General features: G+C 40.8%; 2 protein-coding genes across 4 annotated transcripts in view; both read right to left on the bottom strand.

The window, feature by feature from the left end:
- The window catches only part of LOC136330152 (zinc finger protein 432-like), a 130,361-nt gene extending 114,367 nt beyond the window's left edge, over positions 1-15,994 (bottom strand). The window contains 1 exon segment of the mRNA XM_066266657.1: positions 15,924-15,994. Coding sequence (XP_066122754.1) covers positions 15,924-15,938 — 15 coding nt within the window. The 5' untranslated portion in view covers positions 15,939-15,994.
- Positions 1,525-15,071, bottom strand: LOC136331994 (zinc finger protein 432-like). Of its 3 annotated transcripts, none has more exons than XM_066271207.1 (3): positions 14,675-14,847; positions 14,476-14,571; positions 1,525-7,028 (listed from the first exon to the last, which is right to left on the bottom strand). In XM_066271207.1, the coding sequence occupies exon 3, from the start codon at positions 6,940-6,942 to the stop codon at positions 4,960-4,962; it is 1,983 nt and encodes a 660-aa protein (XP_066127304.1). In that variant the 5' UTR covers positions 6,943-7,028; positions 14,476-14,571; positions 14,675-14,847; the 3' UTR covers positions 1,525-4,959. The 3 variants fall into 3 exon arrangements, with proteins under 3 accessions (XP_066127304.1, XP_066127305.1, XP_066127303.1); XM_066271206.1 differs by lacking the exon at positions 14,675-14,847 and adding an exon at positions 14,856-15,071 and having other exon boundaries at positions 1,539-7,028; XM_066271208.1 differs by lacking the exons at positions 14,476-14,571; positions 14,675-14,847 and adding an exon at positions 8,189-8,310.
- Positions 15,995-17,636: the final 1,642 nt, after the last annotated feature.

Raw genomic sequence — 17,636 nt, 5'->3', positions numbered from 1 at the left:
AAAGAGCTCACCAGCTTAGACCCAAGGTTGCTGGCCCCAGCAGGGGGTTACTCGGTCTGCTGAAGGCCCGTGGTCAAGCCACATGTGAGAAAGCAATCAATGAACAACTAAGAAGTCGCAACGCGCATCGAGAAACTGATGATTGATACTTCTGATCTCTCTCCGTTCCTGTCTGTCTGTCCCTGTCTATCTCAGCCTCTGTAAAAAAAAAAAAAAAGGCAATCTGGAAGAACCAGAAAACCTAAATAAACCAATTACAACAAATGAGATTAAAACAGTTATCAAAAAACTCCCAACAAACAAAAGCCCTGGGCCAGATGGCTTCATAGGCAAATACTACCCAACATTCAAAGAACTACCTCCTATTGTTTTCAAGCTTTTTCCAAAAATTGAAGTGGAGCAAAAACTTACAAGCTGCTTTTATGAGGCGAGCATAATTCTGATTCAAAAACAAGGCAAAATCAACACAAAGAAAGAAAACTACAGACTAATATCTCTGATGAATTTAGATGCTAAAATTCTCAACAAAGTATTAGTAAACCAGATCCAATAATATATGAAAAAAATCATACATCATGATCAAGTGTGATTTATTCTGTGGAGGCAAGGGTGGTACAATATTTGCAAATCAATCAATGTCATTCATCCCATAAACAAAAAGGAGAAAACCACATTATAATATCAATAGATGCAGAAAAAGCATTTGATAAAATCCAGCACCCATTTATGATCAAAACTCTCAGCAAAGTGAGAATATAGGGAACATACCTCAACATGATAAAGGCCATCTATAACAGACTCACAGTCAACATCATACTCAATGGGCAAAATTAAAAAGCAATTCCCTTAAGATCAGAACAAGACAGGGTTTTCCCCTTTCACCACTCTTATTCAACATAGTTCTGGAAGTCTATGTGGACATCAGCAACCAGACTAGAAGAAATGAAACACATCCAAATTGGAAAAAAAAGTAAAACTATCATTATTTGCTGATATTATACTGTACATAGATAATTCTAAAGTCGCAGTGAAAAAAAATACTGCACCCGATAAATGATTCAGCAAGGGGGCAGGATAAAAAATTAATACTCAGAAACCAGAGGCATTTTTGTACACCAACAATGATCTGTCTGAAAGAAAAATTAAGGAAACTATCCTCTTCACTATTGCAACAAACCAGGCAAAGTCAACACAAAGAAAGAAAACTACAGACTAATATCTCTGATGAATTTAGATGCTAAAATTCTTAACAAAATATTAGCAAACCAGATCCAGTAATATATGAAAAAAATCATACATCATGATCAAGTGTGATTTATTCTGTGGAGGCAAGGGTGGTACAATATTTGCAAATCAATCCTGGTATGAATTTGCAAGTGAATCCTGGTGTGGTGAACGTAGAAGTATATCTTTCTAACATCCCTACTCTCATTTAAAAAAATGTCGAAGAGGAAACTTTCCTGAAAGATAAAAAAATATTTTTTTAACTTGTAGAAACACCACTGGATCATGCTGAATTACTCAGATTTGTGATGACATCAAGTCACACGGATGTAGAAAACTCAATTTTTTAGAAGAGTTGATTTGAACCAAAAGTGAGAACATATGACAAGGAGGAAGACTTCAAATGCCCTAGGAGTCAAAATTTTAATAGGAAACTTTAACTTAAAAATTAAAATGTTTCCAATATCCAAAACATGAGCTATAAAACTCCCACTATTCCAGGGTTATGGAACCTAAAACTTTCAAACTCCTAAGATCTGAAGGCCTGACCTATGGTGTCTCAGCGGAGAAAGCATCAAGGAAAGCTGAGGTTACACTTTGGAATCCCTGGACTTGCCCAGTCAAGGCACAGATGGGAGTTGATGCTTCCTGCTCCTCCTGCCCTCCTCTGTATCTCTCTTTCCACATTAAAAATAAAAAAATTTAAAACGTCATGAAACACAAACACACCTTGTACTCCAGTGTTACCAAATTCAATCTGAAATTTACCAAACTTTTGTACATTGACACTCCTCAAACAAATGAAATTAGATTCATTGCTAACTTAGACAAACAGGGTTCATGCTACACACATGGCAGTTTTCCATCAAGCCTAAACATAATTGACATGGAGACCTTAAGCCTTGACCTTCAAATATTCAGTTGTTAATCTCTGCAAAGTACGGCTTAATCAAGAAACACACACTGATGCCTAGCTCTTCAGAGACTGAATCCACATAAATCCCCAAATGACAATTCATATGTATTCCTACTTCACCAAACTCACAGGCCCTTCACTGAGGATCCAGAGAATCCTGCTCACAAGACATGGAGGTTCTGAAGCCCCATTGGCAGCACCTAGAAAATGAACACTAGTACATAACTACTTCCAATCTGGTGCTCTGTCTCCAAATCCTTTCTCGCCTGTTACTATTAGAACGGTGTAGCCATGTCTCAGGCTCTCTTCTGGAATTCCAAGTTCTGGCCTTAAACAAATTTCATGTCATAGAATGTATTAAAAACTTCTTGATGGTGTGACCACTTTTGTTATAACTGTCAGGTGAAATAAAACAAATGTCTGAGGCTCCAAATAATTTTCTTCCCATGGGGTGGTCACAAGCACAGAGGAACTGCTTAAATTATTACAAACTGGAATATATCCAAGGGCAACATGGCAGGGGATGCATTTTCTCCATCACTTTTTTAAAAGTTGACAATACAGATGTTACACCAGAGCAATGGTGAATCATTTCCATAAGGTCTGAGGATGTCTGTATGTCACACAAAAAGCCAAAGACTGCCTGACCAGGTGGTGGAACAGTAGATAAAGCATAGGACTGGGACGTAGAGTACTCGGGTTGAGAACTCAAGGTAGCTGGCTTGAGCAAGGGGTCACTTGGACTTCTGTAGCCCCCCACCCTGTCTAAGCACATATGAGAAATCAATGGACAACTAAGGAACCGAAACAAAAGTTATGTTTTTTATCTTTCTGAAGCTGGAAATGGGGACAGTCAGACTCCCGCATGTGCCTGACCGGGATCCACCGGGCACGTCCATCAGGGGGCGTTGCTCTGCCACGACCAGAGCCACTCTAGGACCTGGCACAGAGGCCAAGGAGCCATCCCCAGCGCCCGGGCCAGCTGTTCCAATGGAATCTCGGCTGCTGGAGGGGAAGAGTGAGACAGAGAGGAAGGAGGGGGGGGATGGAGAAGCAAAAGGGGCCTCTCCTATGTGCCCTGGCCGGGAATCGAACCCGGGTCCCCCCCACACCAGGCCAACGCTCTACCGCCTAGCCAACCAGACAGGGCAGCAAAAGTTATGTTTTTAATCACTCTCCCTGTCTGTCCCTATCTCTCCCTCTTTGTCTTTGCCACAAAAAAAAAAAAAAAGTCAAAGACCTTTGGGCTGGATGCTAGTTTAAAATTAATTGAGGTCCACTATTAAAACATATGCAGTGCAGTCCTCCTTTTTGGTTTCTCTACTCTCACTACTGCCACACTCACAATACTCCTGGTCACCCAACATGTGTGTTCTATTGGGTGAAGGGATGCTCCACATTAAAAATTTACACATTGCCTGTGTGCCATAAAATTTACATTGTTACCCAATAGTATCAAATCCCACAGGAAATGGCTCAGTGTACACACTGCTTCCAGGTCACTTCAAAAGCAAAAGAAATCAAGTAGCTCTCCAAGTCACCTACAACTTTTGATCTGGTTTCAAATGGAGGTTCCAACAATTCCTCCTCTGGTTCAATTGATTTCCCAGAGTGACCCTCATCACTAAACAAAATCAATAATGTATTATCTTTATTAAAGGGGTTAATAAAAATTATAGGTGAACAGCAACATGAAGTGATACAGCTCAAGGTCTGGGAGGTCCCAAGCACAGGAGCTTGTATCCCAATGTGGTCTGGGTACATTACACTTCCACCACTGGGATATGTTCACCCACCTAGAAGCTCTATGAAATCCCTATTCTAGGGATTTTATTTTACGGTGGCTTCTCAATAGGTATAATTTATTTACGCTATTTCTAGACACCTGCCCCTCTGGAGGTGTGGTGGAGCTTTAAATTCAAATCACAGTCACCTCAATATAACAAAAGATGCTGTTGGTTCTGTTGTCACTTAGGAATTGATAAGGGTTTTAGGACCTCTATGCCAGAAACAGGGGACAGAGAGCCCTATGAATGTATTTAGTGTATTTCACTAGGTAATATTGATAATCTAAAAAGGATACCTGCTAAAGTACTCCATTTTTCTAATATTCTATATAAATTACTTTATATATGAAAATAGAGCTGTGCAGCCAAGGGTTAGGGATGGAAAAAGAATGTTACCATGAATGAAAAATATGAAGATGTTTTTGCTGAAAAAAACCTTTAAAAATTTCTCTTGTTGCAATGGTTACAAGAACCTGGTGTTAGGACAGGAACTACTCTGAGACCAGATAAAGTGCACCAATGACCTAGGGAACACTGCCTCCTGATTCCATAAAAGGTTTCATATGTACAGTTTGAAGCCTCAGTACCTACAGGTATTTATGGATACACAGAAAACAGAAGCAGAGACAACTATGAGTAATTCAGGAAGCACAGATAATAAGAATGCTGGTTTGAAAGCCCTGGTATGGCTTTTCCTGGCACATATAAGAAACTGCTAGAAGTTAGGTTTCTGATTCCACTCTAGCACAGCTAATCACTGTGATTCAAAACACTAAAACCTTTTTTAAAAAGGCTTCATGAAAATCACTGCATCTGCATAGCTCCTCTGCTTGAATTTGGATACATGTATATATAGTTTATATGGGGAAGTCTTTTGCACTTTTAGTGCAGAGTAATTGTTTTATTAATAAATGAACTTGCTGATATACAGTGAGAGCACTCTTCTTAGAAAAACCTTTCCCTAAACACAGGGCATATATAGAAATTCTATTCTGTATGAGTCCTTTAATATACAATCAGTTTCCAGTACACTCAGGAGTCTTTTCCACATTCACTGGACGCATAGCGCTTCTCTCCTGTATGAGTCCTTTGATGTCTAATCAGATGCCCCTTCTGTGAAAAGCCTTTCCCACACTCACAGCATACATACGGCTTCTCACCGGTATGAGTCCTTTGGTGTATAATCAGGTGACTCTTCACTGTAAAGCCTTTCCCACAATCACTGCATACAAAAGGCATCTCTCCGGTATGATTCATTTGATGTATAATCAGATTTCTCTTCTCTGGAAAGCCTTTTCCACACTCACGGCACACATACGGCTTCTCACCAGTATGAGTCCTTTGGTGTATAATCAGGCGACAATTCAGTGTAAAGCCTTTCCCACAATCACTGCATACAAAAGGCTTCTCTTCGGTATGATTCATTTGATGTATAATCAGATTCCTCTTCCCTGGAAAGCCTTTTCCACACTCACTGCATACATATGGCTTCTCTCCGGTATGAGTCCTTTGATGTATAATCAGCTTCCTCTTCTCTGAAAAGCCTTTCCCACACTCACGGCATACATACGGCTTCTCACCGGTATGAGTCCTTTGGTGTATAATCAGGTGACAATTCAGTGTAAAGCCTTTCCCACAATCACTGCATACAAAAGGCTTCTCCCCAGTATGATTCATTTGATGTATAATCAGATTCCTCTTCTCTGGAAAGCCTTTCCCACAGTCACTGCATACATAAGGCTTCTCTTTAGTATGATTCCTTTGATGTATAATCAGTTGACTTTTCATTGTACAGCCTTTCCCACATTCACTGCATAGATAAGGCTTCACTTCAGTATGAGTCCTTTGATGTATAATCAAATTCCTCTTCTCTGGAAAGGCTTTTTCACACTCACTACATACATATGGCTTCTCTCCAGTATGAGTCCTTTGATGTCTAATCAGGTGACTCTTCACTGTAAAGCCTTTCCCACATTCACTGCATAGATACGGCTTCTCTCCTGTATGAGTCCTTTGATGTATAATCACCTTCCTCTTCTCTGGAAATCCTTTTCCACACTCACTGCATACATATGGCTTCTCTCCGGTATGACTCCTTTGATGTATTATCAGTTGAGTCTTCCCTGTAAAACCTTTCATACATTCACTGCATACATAAGGCTTTTTTCCAGTATGAGTTCTTTGATGTCTAATCAGATTTCTCTTCCCTGGAAAGCTTTTTCCACAATCACTGCATACATATGGTTTCTCTCTGGTATGAGTCTTTTGATGTATAATCAGCTGACTTTTCACTGTAAAGGCTTTCCCACATTCACTGCATACATAAGGGTTCTGTTCTGTATGAGTCCTTTGATGTATAATCAGATTTCTCTTCTCTGTAAAGCCTTTCTCACACTCCCTGCATACATACGGCTTCTCTCCGGTATGAGTTCTTTGATGATTGCTGAGCTGACACTTGTAAGTGTAACCGTTTCTACATTCACTATATGTGTAAGGTTTGTTTCCTGCATGAGTTTTCTGATATATATTCAGCTGTGATTTACTAAAAGTTTTATTATATATTTTGTATTCACTCTGATTCAGTCCTGTATGAACTCTCTCACTGGATTTTCTAGAGGATTTCTGACACAGACTGCATTTATAAGATTTATCTCCACTAAGAACTCTCTGATAATCAGTGAGCTGAGCCATCTCGAGAATAGTTATCCCACATTCAGTGCATGTGAGGGCTTCCTCTTCATTGTCAGTTCTTCGTTGCTGAGTGATCTTGGACATATTTTCAATGGATTTGGGACTGGGATGCAACCTAACTTTAGTGTACATTAGTTCATGGTTATGGCATGGAATGGATGTCCCATCAGCATTGAAGAAATCAGAGTTCTTTAAATTGAAATTTCCTGTTTGGTTTTTAAACCTTAATTTTGATTTTAAAGGTTTTCCATATATCTCCAACATATCGCAGTGTTGCCTCAATATAGACTGGCTTTGTCTTTGAATAACAATATTTGCAAACATATTATGTTCATAGTATTCTTCTCCACTCTTTGCAATGGGTGGACTTTGAAAGGGATTTTGCAAAGGTACATTCACTTTTTTGAATTCTAGGAAAGAGAACAGTAAATTATTCTATAATCTTTCATAATCTTAGTTTGAAATTAAAATTAGTTATAACATTTTAAAGTATTCTAGTGATACCCCACGGGTTGTAAAATAAAGGAAATTAAGTTTCTAGACCGAGCCTGTAAACCTCTACATTTCCTATGTTATAAAAGCATATTTTGTTTTAAAAACTTGTTTCATCATTATTTTTTTCTGTTATTTATTTTAGGGTAAGACATGAAAAAAATGATATACTCCACATGTGCTCTGACATGGATCCACATGGCAACCGCATGTGAATCCAATGCCAAAGTAAGGAGCTATTTTTAGTATCTCAGGGAAATGCTCACTGACAAAGTCATCCTGAACTCCTGGGGCCATGCTGGAACAAACTGAGACACTGCCTGTGAAAGCGAAAGAGAGAGGAGAAAAGGAGTAGAGGATGGGGAAGGGCAGCAGACGGTTACTTCTCATGTGTGCTCGGACCAGGAATCGAATTGGGGCATGCATATCCTGGGCCAACACTATCCACTGGGTCACCAGCCAGGGCCAAAACAATTCCTTTGGATAACTGCTGAGATTATGCTAGTGAAGGGTCTTACTACAGGATTTTAACATATCCTCAAGATGGTACTAGGGAAAAGAAATGCCTTCACGTGGCTGTTCTCTTGCTTTGAAAATGTGGCCACCTCATTCATTCACAAATTCTACAACCAGCCATGGAATCCTAAAAAGTCACACAGGCGGACCTACTACTGGCATCAATATGGATTCCAAGGCTAAATACAGAACCAACCTGGATGCAAACAGAATACAGAATATGCTAGTCTGATGAGAATAAGATTGCAGGACACGGAATGTTGGGACACTGGTCTTTTTATTGGGATTATGTGAATTTTTTCCGGACACTAAGTTTGTATAACCCTCACAATTTCAGAAGTGAGATTATCTTTTATTCTCCAAAAAGAACATTTCAAAAAAGGCTGGGTGTATGCTACTGAGGAGACTAAGCACAAGTTTCTACATGGCCTCAGGATGCAGCTAGTTACCAGAAGGACCACAGTGTGGAATGTTTAGCTTTAGCCCCATCAACTGTCTTCTAGGACAGAATAGATGGCCTAGAGCTATAAGGTTTATGAAAATCATTTTAATATCTGATCACCTTTTGGGTTAGCAAATACATTCTTTTGTCTGATGTATGGCTCATCTCAGTTCCATGGATAGAGAAACTCCTGTATTCAGGAATACTTCAGACCTTGACTTATGTACTTATTCATATATCTCTTTTAAAAGAAATGAGTAAATATTAGCATTGCTGTGGAAATTAACTGAATTCAAGGAAGGGTTTTTAGAACCTCCAACTTATCCAACTGGTCAGAAGCACAGGTTATAATGCGGGCACAGAAATTGATGTAAAAAGTGAAGACGTTTTGTGGAACTGAATTCTTAACTCATAGGTTCTAACACTAGTTTTCAGTACATAGTATCAGAACTGAATTAATTTTGAGGACACCCAGTTTAATAACTACCCAGAGGAAGAAACCTGAAGCTAGGAAGTAAAGGCAATCAGTCTATGAAAAATAGTAAAAAAAGATACAATGAAAACCTAAACAGTGGAGGTTATCAGAAAATATGGGTGGGGCAAAATTAGGTTTACAACTGATAATATGGGAAGATATAATATAATAACAATAAATAATAATGTAAGAATAACACTGGCTGGTTGGTTCAGTGTTACAGCATCAGCCAGGTGTGTAAATGTCCTGGGTGCCATTCCAGATAAGGGTACACAGGTGAAGTGCTCATCTGCTTCTCCATCCATCCACCTTCACCTCTCACTTTGTTCTCTCTCTTTCCCTCCTTTCCTACAGCCATGGCTCGATTGGAGCAAGTTGGCCTGGGGTACTGAGGATGACTCCATGACTTTCACCTTGGGCACTAAAAACTGGCTTTGATGACAAGAGAGCAAGAGTTCCAGGTGTAGAGAGCATCACCCCCTAGTGGGCTTGCCACATGGATCACCATTTAGGGTGCATGTGGGAGTCTGTCTCTGCTTCCCCTCCTCATTAAATTGAGATTAAAAAAGAGATTTTATTTATTGATAGTGCAGAGAGAGATGAGAGCTAGTATGGGGCAAAAAGTATTGACTAATAGTTGCTGCACTTTAGTTTTTTATTCCTTGCCATTTGTTCCTTAATCCTGCAACCCCAGGGCGTCAAACTGGCAACCTCTGCATTCTACATCACTTTTCTATCCATTGAACCACAGCAGGTCAGGCTCTAAACCAGGGGTCTCAAACTCAACTCAGCATGTGGGCCGCAGAGTAAGATCACAGCCGTTCGGCGGGCCGCACTAGGTCTACAAAAGGCAACTGTTACACTACACTTTTCTCACTGCAGTTGAAAACAAAAAAAAATCAGTACAACAAGCACAATAGCACATGCAGTTTACTCAGTGTCACAAAACGACTAGTAACTGTAGTTCGCATCACAACTGCTGTTAACTAAGCTAATATCTAGCTAGGATGCTAGAGAAATGAAAAATACAAGTAGGCCCCTAGGCTTACTTAATTTTATCCAAAATATTTTGAACTTCGTGGATTAGTCTGAGAGCTGTGAGTTTGAGACCCCTGCTCTAAACACAGGTTTATATTTTATTTTTAGACTTAATGCATTTTAGAGAAGAGGGAGAGACAGAGAAGTGTGAGGAGCAGGAAGCACCAACTTGCACATGTTGACCAGTCAACCCTGCTGTTTACCAGCCGGCAACCTTAGTGTTCCCAGTGGGTGCTTTACCCAGTGGGACACCACAGGTCAGGCTCAAAATTCAAGTTATTTGGTTTTTTTTCCTAAAGAGGCAGAGATAGAGTCAGAGAAAGGGATATATAGGGACAGACAGACAGGAAGGCAGAGAGATAAGAAGCATCAATTCTTCATTGCAACACCATAGTTTTTCAGTGATAGCTTTTTCATCTATGCACTGAACGAGGGACTACAGCAAATCGAGTGACCCCTTGCTCAAGCCAGTAATCTTGGTTTAAAGCTGTTGAGCTTTGCTAAAACCAGATGAACCCATGCTCAAGCTGGCAACCTTGGGTTCTCAAACCTGGGTCCTCTGTGATCCAGTTTGATGCTCTAATCACTGCATAATTGCCTGGTCAGTGAAAACTCAAGTTTAAAAACATAAAACAGCCTGACTATGCGATAGCACAGTGGACAGAACATTGGACTGGAATGCGGAAGACCTGGTTTGAGACCCCGAGGTTGCCTGCTTGAGTGCAGACTCATCTGGTTTGAGCAAAGCTCACAACCTTAGACCCAAGGTCGCTGGCTCGAGCAAGAAGTTACTCGGTCTGCTGAAGGCCCATGGTCAAGGCACGTATGAGAAAGCAATCAATGAACAACTAAGGTGTTGAAATGAAAAAATGATTGATGCTTCTCATCTCTCTCTCTCTCTGATCCTGTCTGTCTATCTATGCCTCTTTCTGATTCTGTCATTGTATAAAAACAAACAAACCATGAAGCAATCATATCATACAGGCAGAAATCAGTTATGAAACATATTAATGTCTTTTAGGAGAGGACAAACTGTCTAATGAAGATGACAGAACATCACAAAGGTCATTGCAGGTGAAGCTGACATTTTATATGACAGGAAACTTGGGAGTAATTATCGGGCACTTAGTGTTATCAGAAATTGATGGGAAGGTAATATTATTTTAAAATTCCAGCAATAATAAATTAAGAAAACAATTCCAATTTCTGCATAACAAAGATGAAAATCACACAGGGGTAAGATTTAGAAAAGGCTAGCCTGACAAGGCAGTGGTGAGGAAATAAGAGCGTTGAAATGTAACACCAAGGACCTAGGTTCAAAATGCCAATGTTTTCAGTGAGGTCACTGGCTTGAAAATGGGATCACAGACATGACACCAGGGAAGCTGGTTTGAGCTGATGGTGTCTGTCTATAGCAAGGGGTCACTTGCTCTGCTGCAGCCTCCAAGTCTAGGCAATTTGAGAAAGCAATCAATAAACAACTAAGGAGACTAAGGAGCTGCACAATGAGTTGATTCATCTGATCTCTCTCCCTTTCTGCCTGTATGTTTTTATCTGTCGCTCTAGCTTTCTGTCTCTGTCACACATATACAAAAATAAATAAAGGCTAAAATATTTTATTCTAAAACTAACAAACTGATCTTGTAAGTAATCAAAGATCTAATTAAACAAAAGAACACCTCATAATCCTAGATTAGTATGAAGAGTATATTGCAGAAAAAATTACTACAGAATGAGATAGATGTAATCACTGTTCAAACACTAGCTGGTTAGTTTTGCAGAAATTGACAGGCTGATTTTAAAATTTATATTGAAATTGAAGAAAAACCCAGATGTTTAAATGATCTGTATATATTTTTTTGTACTTTTCTTAAGTGGGAATTAAGGAGGCAGAGAGACAGACTCCTGCATGTGCCTGACCAGGATCCATGTGGAATGCCCAGTAGGGAGCAATGCTCTGCCCCCCTGGGAGATTGTTCCTTTGCAACTAGAGCAATTATTAACACCTGAGGTGGAAGCCAAAGAGCGATCCTCAGCACCCGGGACCACATGCTGCAATGGAGCCTTGGCTGTGGGAGGGAAAAAGAGAGAGAGAAAGGAAAGGGGGAAGGGTGGAAAAGATGATGGATGCTTCTCTTGTGTGCCCTGAGAAAGAATGGAACCCAGGATCTTCACATGCCGGGGTGACGCTCTACCTCTGAGTCAACTGGCCAATGCCTCAAAATGATCTTGAAAGAGAAGAACTGGCCCTGGCCGGTTCGCTCAGTGGTAGAGCATCGGCCTAGCGTGTGGAGGACCCGGGTTCAATTCCCGGCCAGGGCACATAGGAAAAGCGCCCACTTGCTTCTCCACCCCTCCGCCGCGCCTTCCTGTCTCTCTCTTCCCCTCCCGCAGCCAAGGCTCCATTGGAGGAAAGATAGCCCGGGCGCTGGGGATGGCTCTGTGGCCTCTGCCTCAGGCACTAGAGTGGCTCTGGTCGCAACATGGCGACGCCCAGGATGGGCAGAGCGTCGCCCCATGGTGGGCATGCCGGGTGGATCCCGGTCGGGCGCATGCAGGAGTCTGTATGACTGTCTCTCCCTGTTTCCAGCTTCAGAAAAATGAAAGAAAAAAAAAAAAAAAAAAAAAAAAAAAAAAGAGAACAGACTCAGAGAATTCACTCTTTCCAATTTTGAAAGCTGCTACAAAACTATGAATATAAAAAAGCACCATGAAAATGTGTACACAGCCTGACCTGTGATGGCGCAGTGGATAAAGCGTCGACCTAGAAATGCTGAGGTTGCCAGTTCGAAACCCTGGGCTTGCCTGGTCAAGGCACATATGGGAGTTGATGCCTCCAGCTCCTCCCCCCTTGTCTCTCCTCTCTCTCCCTCTCTGTCTCTCTCTCGCTCCTCTCTAAAAATGAATAAATAAAATAAAATAAAATTAGAAAATGTGTACACAGCCCTGGCCGGCTGGCTCAGCGGTAGAGCGTCAGTCTGGCGTGCGGAGTACCCAGGTTCGATTCCTGGCCAGGACACATAGGAGAAGCGCCCATTTGCTTCTCTACCCCTCCCTTCCTCTGTCTCTCTCTTCCCCTCCCGCAGCAAAGGCTCCATTGGAGCAAAGATGGCCCGGGCACTGGGGATGGCTCCTTGGCCTCTGCCCCAGGCGCTAGAATGGCTCTGGTCGCGGCAGAGCGACGCCCCGGAGGGGCAGAGCGTCGCCCCCTGGTGGGCAGAGCGTCGCCCCTGGTGGGCATGCTGGATGGGTCCTGGTCGGGCGCATGCGGGAGTCTGACTGTCTCTCCCCGTTTCCAGCTTCAGAAAAATACACACACAAAAAAAAAAGTGTACACAAAAAAAGTCCAAAAATTGACTGTTATAACAGTAATGGTTGTACAACTAAATGAATAAAGTAAAAACTAATTAGCTATTTATTTAAGGGGCTAAGTCAATTCATAGGTGAATTAAAATAAATAAAACCCTTAAATCTGATGTAAAATCAGAAGCTTTAGGAAAACAAAGGCAGCAAAAAAAATCTCATGAAGAAAATCTGATTTAGGAAACTTGGGAAGGATGGCACTTGAAGCACACATAAGTGGTACTAGTTTGAGCTGGACCTCATGTGGCATGTTAACAAGGTCTATTCATGTTCATTATATGAAATATTACAGGAATATAAAAGAGCTACACAGAAAAACATAAGTAAAACAAAAAAAAAAAGCTCAGAATGTAGCAAACATCCTAAGTGATGCTAGAACATGAAATTTAAAAAGTCTAGTGTTGAATTCTAAAGTTCAAAAAGGATGAAGGGATGGTGATTCTCACTCTCACAGAAAATGGGAAGTTGGAGGCTGGCTGCCATAACAGTGAGTGGAACGCACAGGAAGGAAGCGCACATTAGACAACAATGAGGGAGATGACAGTATGTGAGTCCATTTCACGGAACAGAAATGGGTTCAATGATGGGAACTGAGGAAAGGTTTAACAGTGATGAGAACTGAGTATGAAAAAAGCTGGAGAAGGGAGGCGAAGAATGCACAATGAAAACCCGACTCTCATGGCGACATAGCTTCCAACATGTGGATGGATTTTTTTTTTTTTACATTTTTTTTTTTTTTTTTTCTGAAGGTGGAAACGGGGAGAGACAGTCAGACAGACTCCCGCATGCGCCCGACCGGGATCCACCCGGCACGCCCACCAGGGGCGAAGCTCTGCCCACCAGGGGGAGATGCTCTGCCCATCCTGGGCGTCGCCATGTTGCGACCAGAGCCACTCTAGCACCTGGGGCAGAGGCCACAGAGCCATCCCCAGCGCCCGGGCCATCTTTACTCCAATGGAGCCTTGGCTGCGGGAGGGGAAGAGAGAGACAGAGAGGAAGGTGCGGCGGAGGGGTGGAGAAGAAAATGGGCGCTTCTCCTGTGTACCCTGGCCGGGAATCGAACCCGGGTCCTCTGCACGCTAGGCCGACGCTCTACCGCTGAGCCAACCGGCCAGGGCTGTGGATGGATTTTATAGAAGAAAATCACTATCTCCATACAAGGCAGTAGTAACAAAACTGTGATGAATTCATAGTTGTCATTCTAAAGTGGCCCAAAACATGGAATTTCAGAGAAAGAGGGTGTAACACAAGCTGAGACCCAGTGGGCAAGGACAGAGAGTAAAATATGGAGTGCTATTTAAAAAAAGTACACAAAGAAAACTAAGATGTACATAAAATAGGTGTCATTACTCAAATGAAAAAAAAAAGGGGTATGTTTCCCTCTAAATTTGTACAAATAAAAAGGATTCTCATAGGTGAAGGGGTAGTTTGGTTTCTTCATCCAATGTTAAAGGTCTGATGTGTCCTGTGACTAGAGTATGACTTCCGACCATTAAGCCGCCAACCCCCTGGGTGCTTGTCACCCACTCACCTGGACAGACTACATGCTGTGGTTCATCACCTACTGTCCATGCTTCTTCCCCTCGCTCCAACTTGGAAAGCACATCTGGTTTGGTGGATTGATGCCCTGCTCAGAGGGAACAATGACAGAAGAGTTAAACATACTAAACTGGGCTGTGGTCTGTCAAGATGAAAAATGTTACACTTTAAGAAATGAACATGATTCACACCTGTAACACAAAGACTTTTGTCTCAGGAAGCAGAATGTTATACCTTGTTGTCTGAGGTAATAATGGAAGAATCTAAGGTTCTTCCTTTTCAGAGAACTGTAGTTATTCAGAAGAGTTAAACAACTAAGGATAAAAGCCACCAAAAGGCAACTTATAAGTGACACAGGGGAGCTGTCCTCACCCACTGACACCAGGTTGCTGTAGTTCTCCAACATCACATCCCGGAACAGGTCCTTCTGATTGAGGTCCAGGAGCTGCCACTCCTCCCAGGTGAAGTTCACAGCCACATCGTGAAAAGTCAGGCATTCCTGAAACAACACTGTGCTGTTTAAAGTTGTGATATGCTTTTGATGGGTAAAATAAATGTTATTTCCCATTTTCACTTCATATTATGCATCTGTAGAGTAAAAGAAATTTCATTTTATTATACAACTGAATAATCACATGCCTAGTAAGTTACAAGTTGAGGTAAAAGCTGGTTTCCAATTGTGCATATCAAAAATACAATCATAAAAAAATCATACAAGAATAAACTGTTTTACACATAACTGCAACTTATATTTTCCAAACTCTGTAGTCTGCAATTGTGCAGTCATCTATGGATTTATGTGATCACAAGATTGTGTACTGTGACGTAGTTTTTTATACACCTCTACAATCCATTAAGAAAAAAAAGGATAAACACAAATGCGTACTTAGGCAGTGAAGGAGTGGAGATAACATCAACCTGAGTCCTTAGGATTCAGGTTCAAAATTCTCAGGTCTCTGCTTTCAGCACCCATGCTCACCAGTTCTGGTGTGGGGTAGCCAGCCTGTAAGATCATTGAAATGATTTCATGCCTGCTGGCTTGAGCCTAAAGGTCGCTGGTTTAAATAAAGCCCAAGGTTCCTGACTTGAGTTTAAGATCGTTGACCTGAGCAGAAGGTAACTGGCTTGGATTAAGACCTACTTTATGGACTAGGTAATTATGAGAAGTAATCAATAAACAGCTAAAGTGTCTCAACTACAAGTGGATGCTTCTCATCTCTTTTCCTTCCTGTCTATTCTGTGCCCTCCCTCTCTCTCTCAAGAAATGATAATAGGATGAGATAAACCAGAAGGGAAGGGGGGAGGGCACTATGGGGAGAGACTAGGGAGATGTTGAGGGGAATACGGTAGAGGAGGGATGCATTCGGGGCGACATGAGAATCTATGTAAATGCAAATTAAAATCAATAAAAATAAAGAGAAGGAAAAAACCCAAAATCACCTGAGCCAGAATCATTTTCTTCTATTGTTGGAAAAAACCTCGCAATAGACAGGGTTTGTGTTGGTGTTTTGTGAGTCTGCTCTAAGTTTCAACTCAGAAACCTGTGTTACCAGAGATGCTGACACCCAATTCTGTGTCTTTTAGATCCTCGTGCTTCTATTGCTCCAGGGAGTCAGGACCTATGGATTGAGGAGAAAATTCAGTGACTGGTACATTTCCTCTGGGCCCAGATGCACTCACCCTCTTCACAATGCTCTTAACTACCTGAGCAAACTGACAAGAACCTAGAAAAAGTTTATTTAGAAAAAAACAGAGGTAGAAGTAAGCCATCAAAACAATGGACTTCAGGAAACAAGTTACAGAGGAAAAAAAGAAAGGGGGATCTTGGGAGTTTAGGAACACAGAGAGAAAGACACCTTGAGAAGAATAAGAGGGTGGGGAAAGGCAGCAGCACGCTTCAGAAAGAGCTTCCATGTGTCCCTCCACTTTAACGCACACTTTCTGTTAATGCATACCTTTATGTGACTCTAGTTAACTTCCTACCTGTCCACCCATAATTTATTACACCCACTTATTATTACTTACATACAGCTATCCATAAACATCTTGTAATAGGAAAATGTTTATGAGAAGGTAAAATAAAATTAGATCATAACTGGTTCATTTTTCAATTTTACTGAGATATAATTTACATAGTTTAAACCTATTCATAATAAACCTTCTCTTAGGAAAACTTCTTATTTATATAGAAGTCATTAAGGACTACTAGAACAACATCACATATATTGTACCTTCATTTAGCTTCCCATCACATGAACTTTTTATATCACCACGGTGCATTTGTCAAATTGAGAAATGAACATTGGTATAATATGCAACCCAATCACAGGTTCTACTCTGATTTCACAAGTTTTTACACTACCATTCATTTTCTTTTGCACAATTTAACCCACAATATTATATTTAGATACCATTTTTCTGTGATTTTCTCCATTCTGTGACCCTTTCTCTGGCACATTTTTCTCAATTATGTTCTCAATTAATTTCAGGAGTACTGATGAAGTATTTTGTATATTAACCCATTTTTAAGCTTGTACTAAATGTACCTCATTAAAGAATGGTCATGCATTTTGGTACAGACACTTCAGAATTGAAGTCTCTATCACACAATTAACTAGGGGTAGAAAATATCAAAATATCTTACAGCTGATCTCCTGGTAAAGGTAGTATTTGGCAGGGTTTTACACTGAAAATAGCAAGAACAATTTTGACAAAAAACAACCAGTGTACAAGGCCCACATCAAAAGATTTCTACACTTATATGTAGTATCATAATTGATAGTACTTATGAAAGCATAAACGTGCAGATAAATAGAACAGAACAGAGATCCCACAAAAAACCTTGCACAAATCATATACACACAACTGTTTGAGACTTCAATTTAGAAAGGTACACTTTCCAAGAAATGATGTTGAGAGAGTTAGAGGACCACTGGCAGGCAGGTATAAATAAAGAAATAAATGGAATGTCAACACATTTATTCAAAATTTTTTATTGATAAAAGACTAGTATCCAGAACATTGAATTCCTAAAAGTTGATAATTTTCAAAGATTGTTTAAAGGAAGAACTGATCCTTATACCATTTACTGCATACCTGATACTATTAGTTGATCATCCTCTGTGCCAGAATCCGTGCTCTGCTACTTTAACC

Source organism: Saccopteryx bilineata, chromosome 3, assembly GCF_036850765.1.
Source record: "Saccopteryx bilineata isolate mSacBil1 chromosome 3, mSacBil1_pri_phased_curated, whole genome shotgun sequence".
Classification (NCBI taxonomy): domain Eukaryota; kingdom Metazoa; phylum Chordata; class Mammalia; order Chiroptera; family Emballonuridae; genus Saccopteryx; species Saccopteryx bilineata.
Note: the sequence above shows the minus strand (reverse complement) of the source record. Positions and strands in the feature narration are given on the sequence as shown.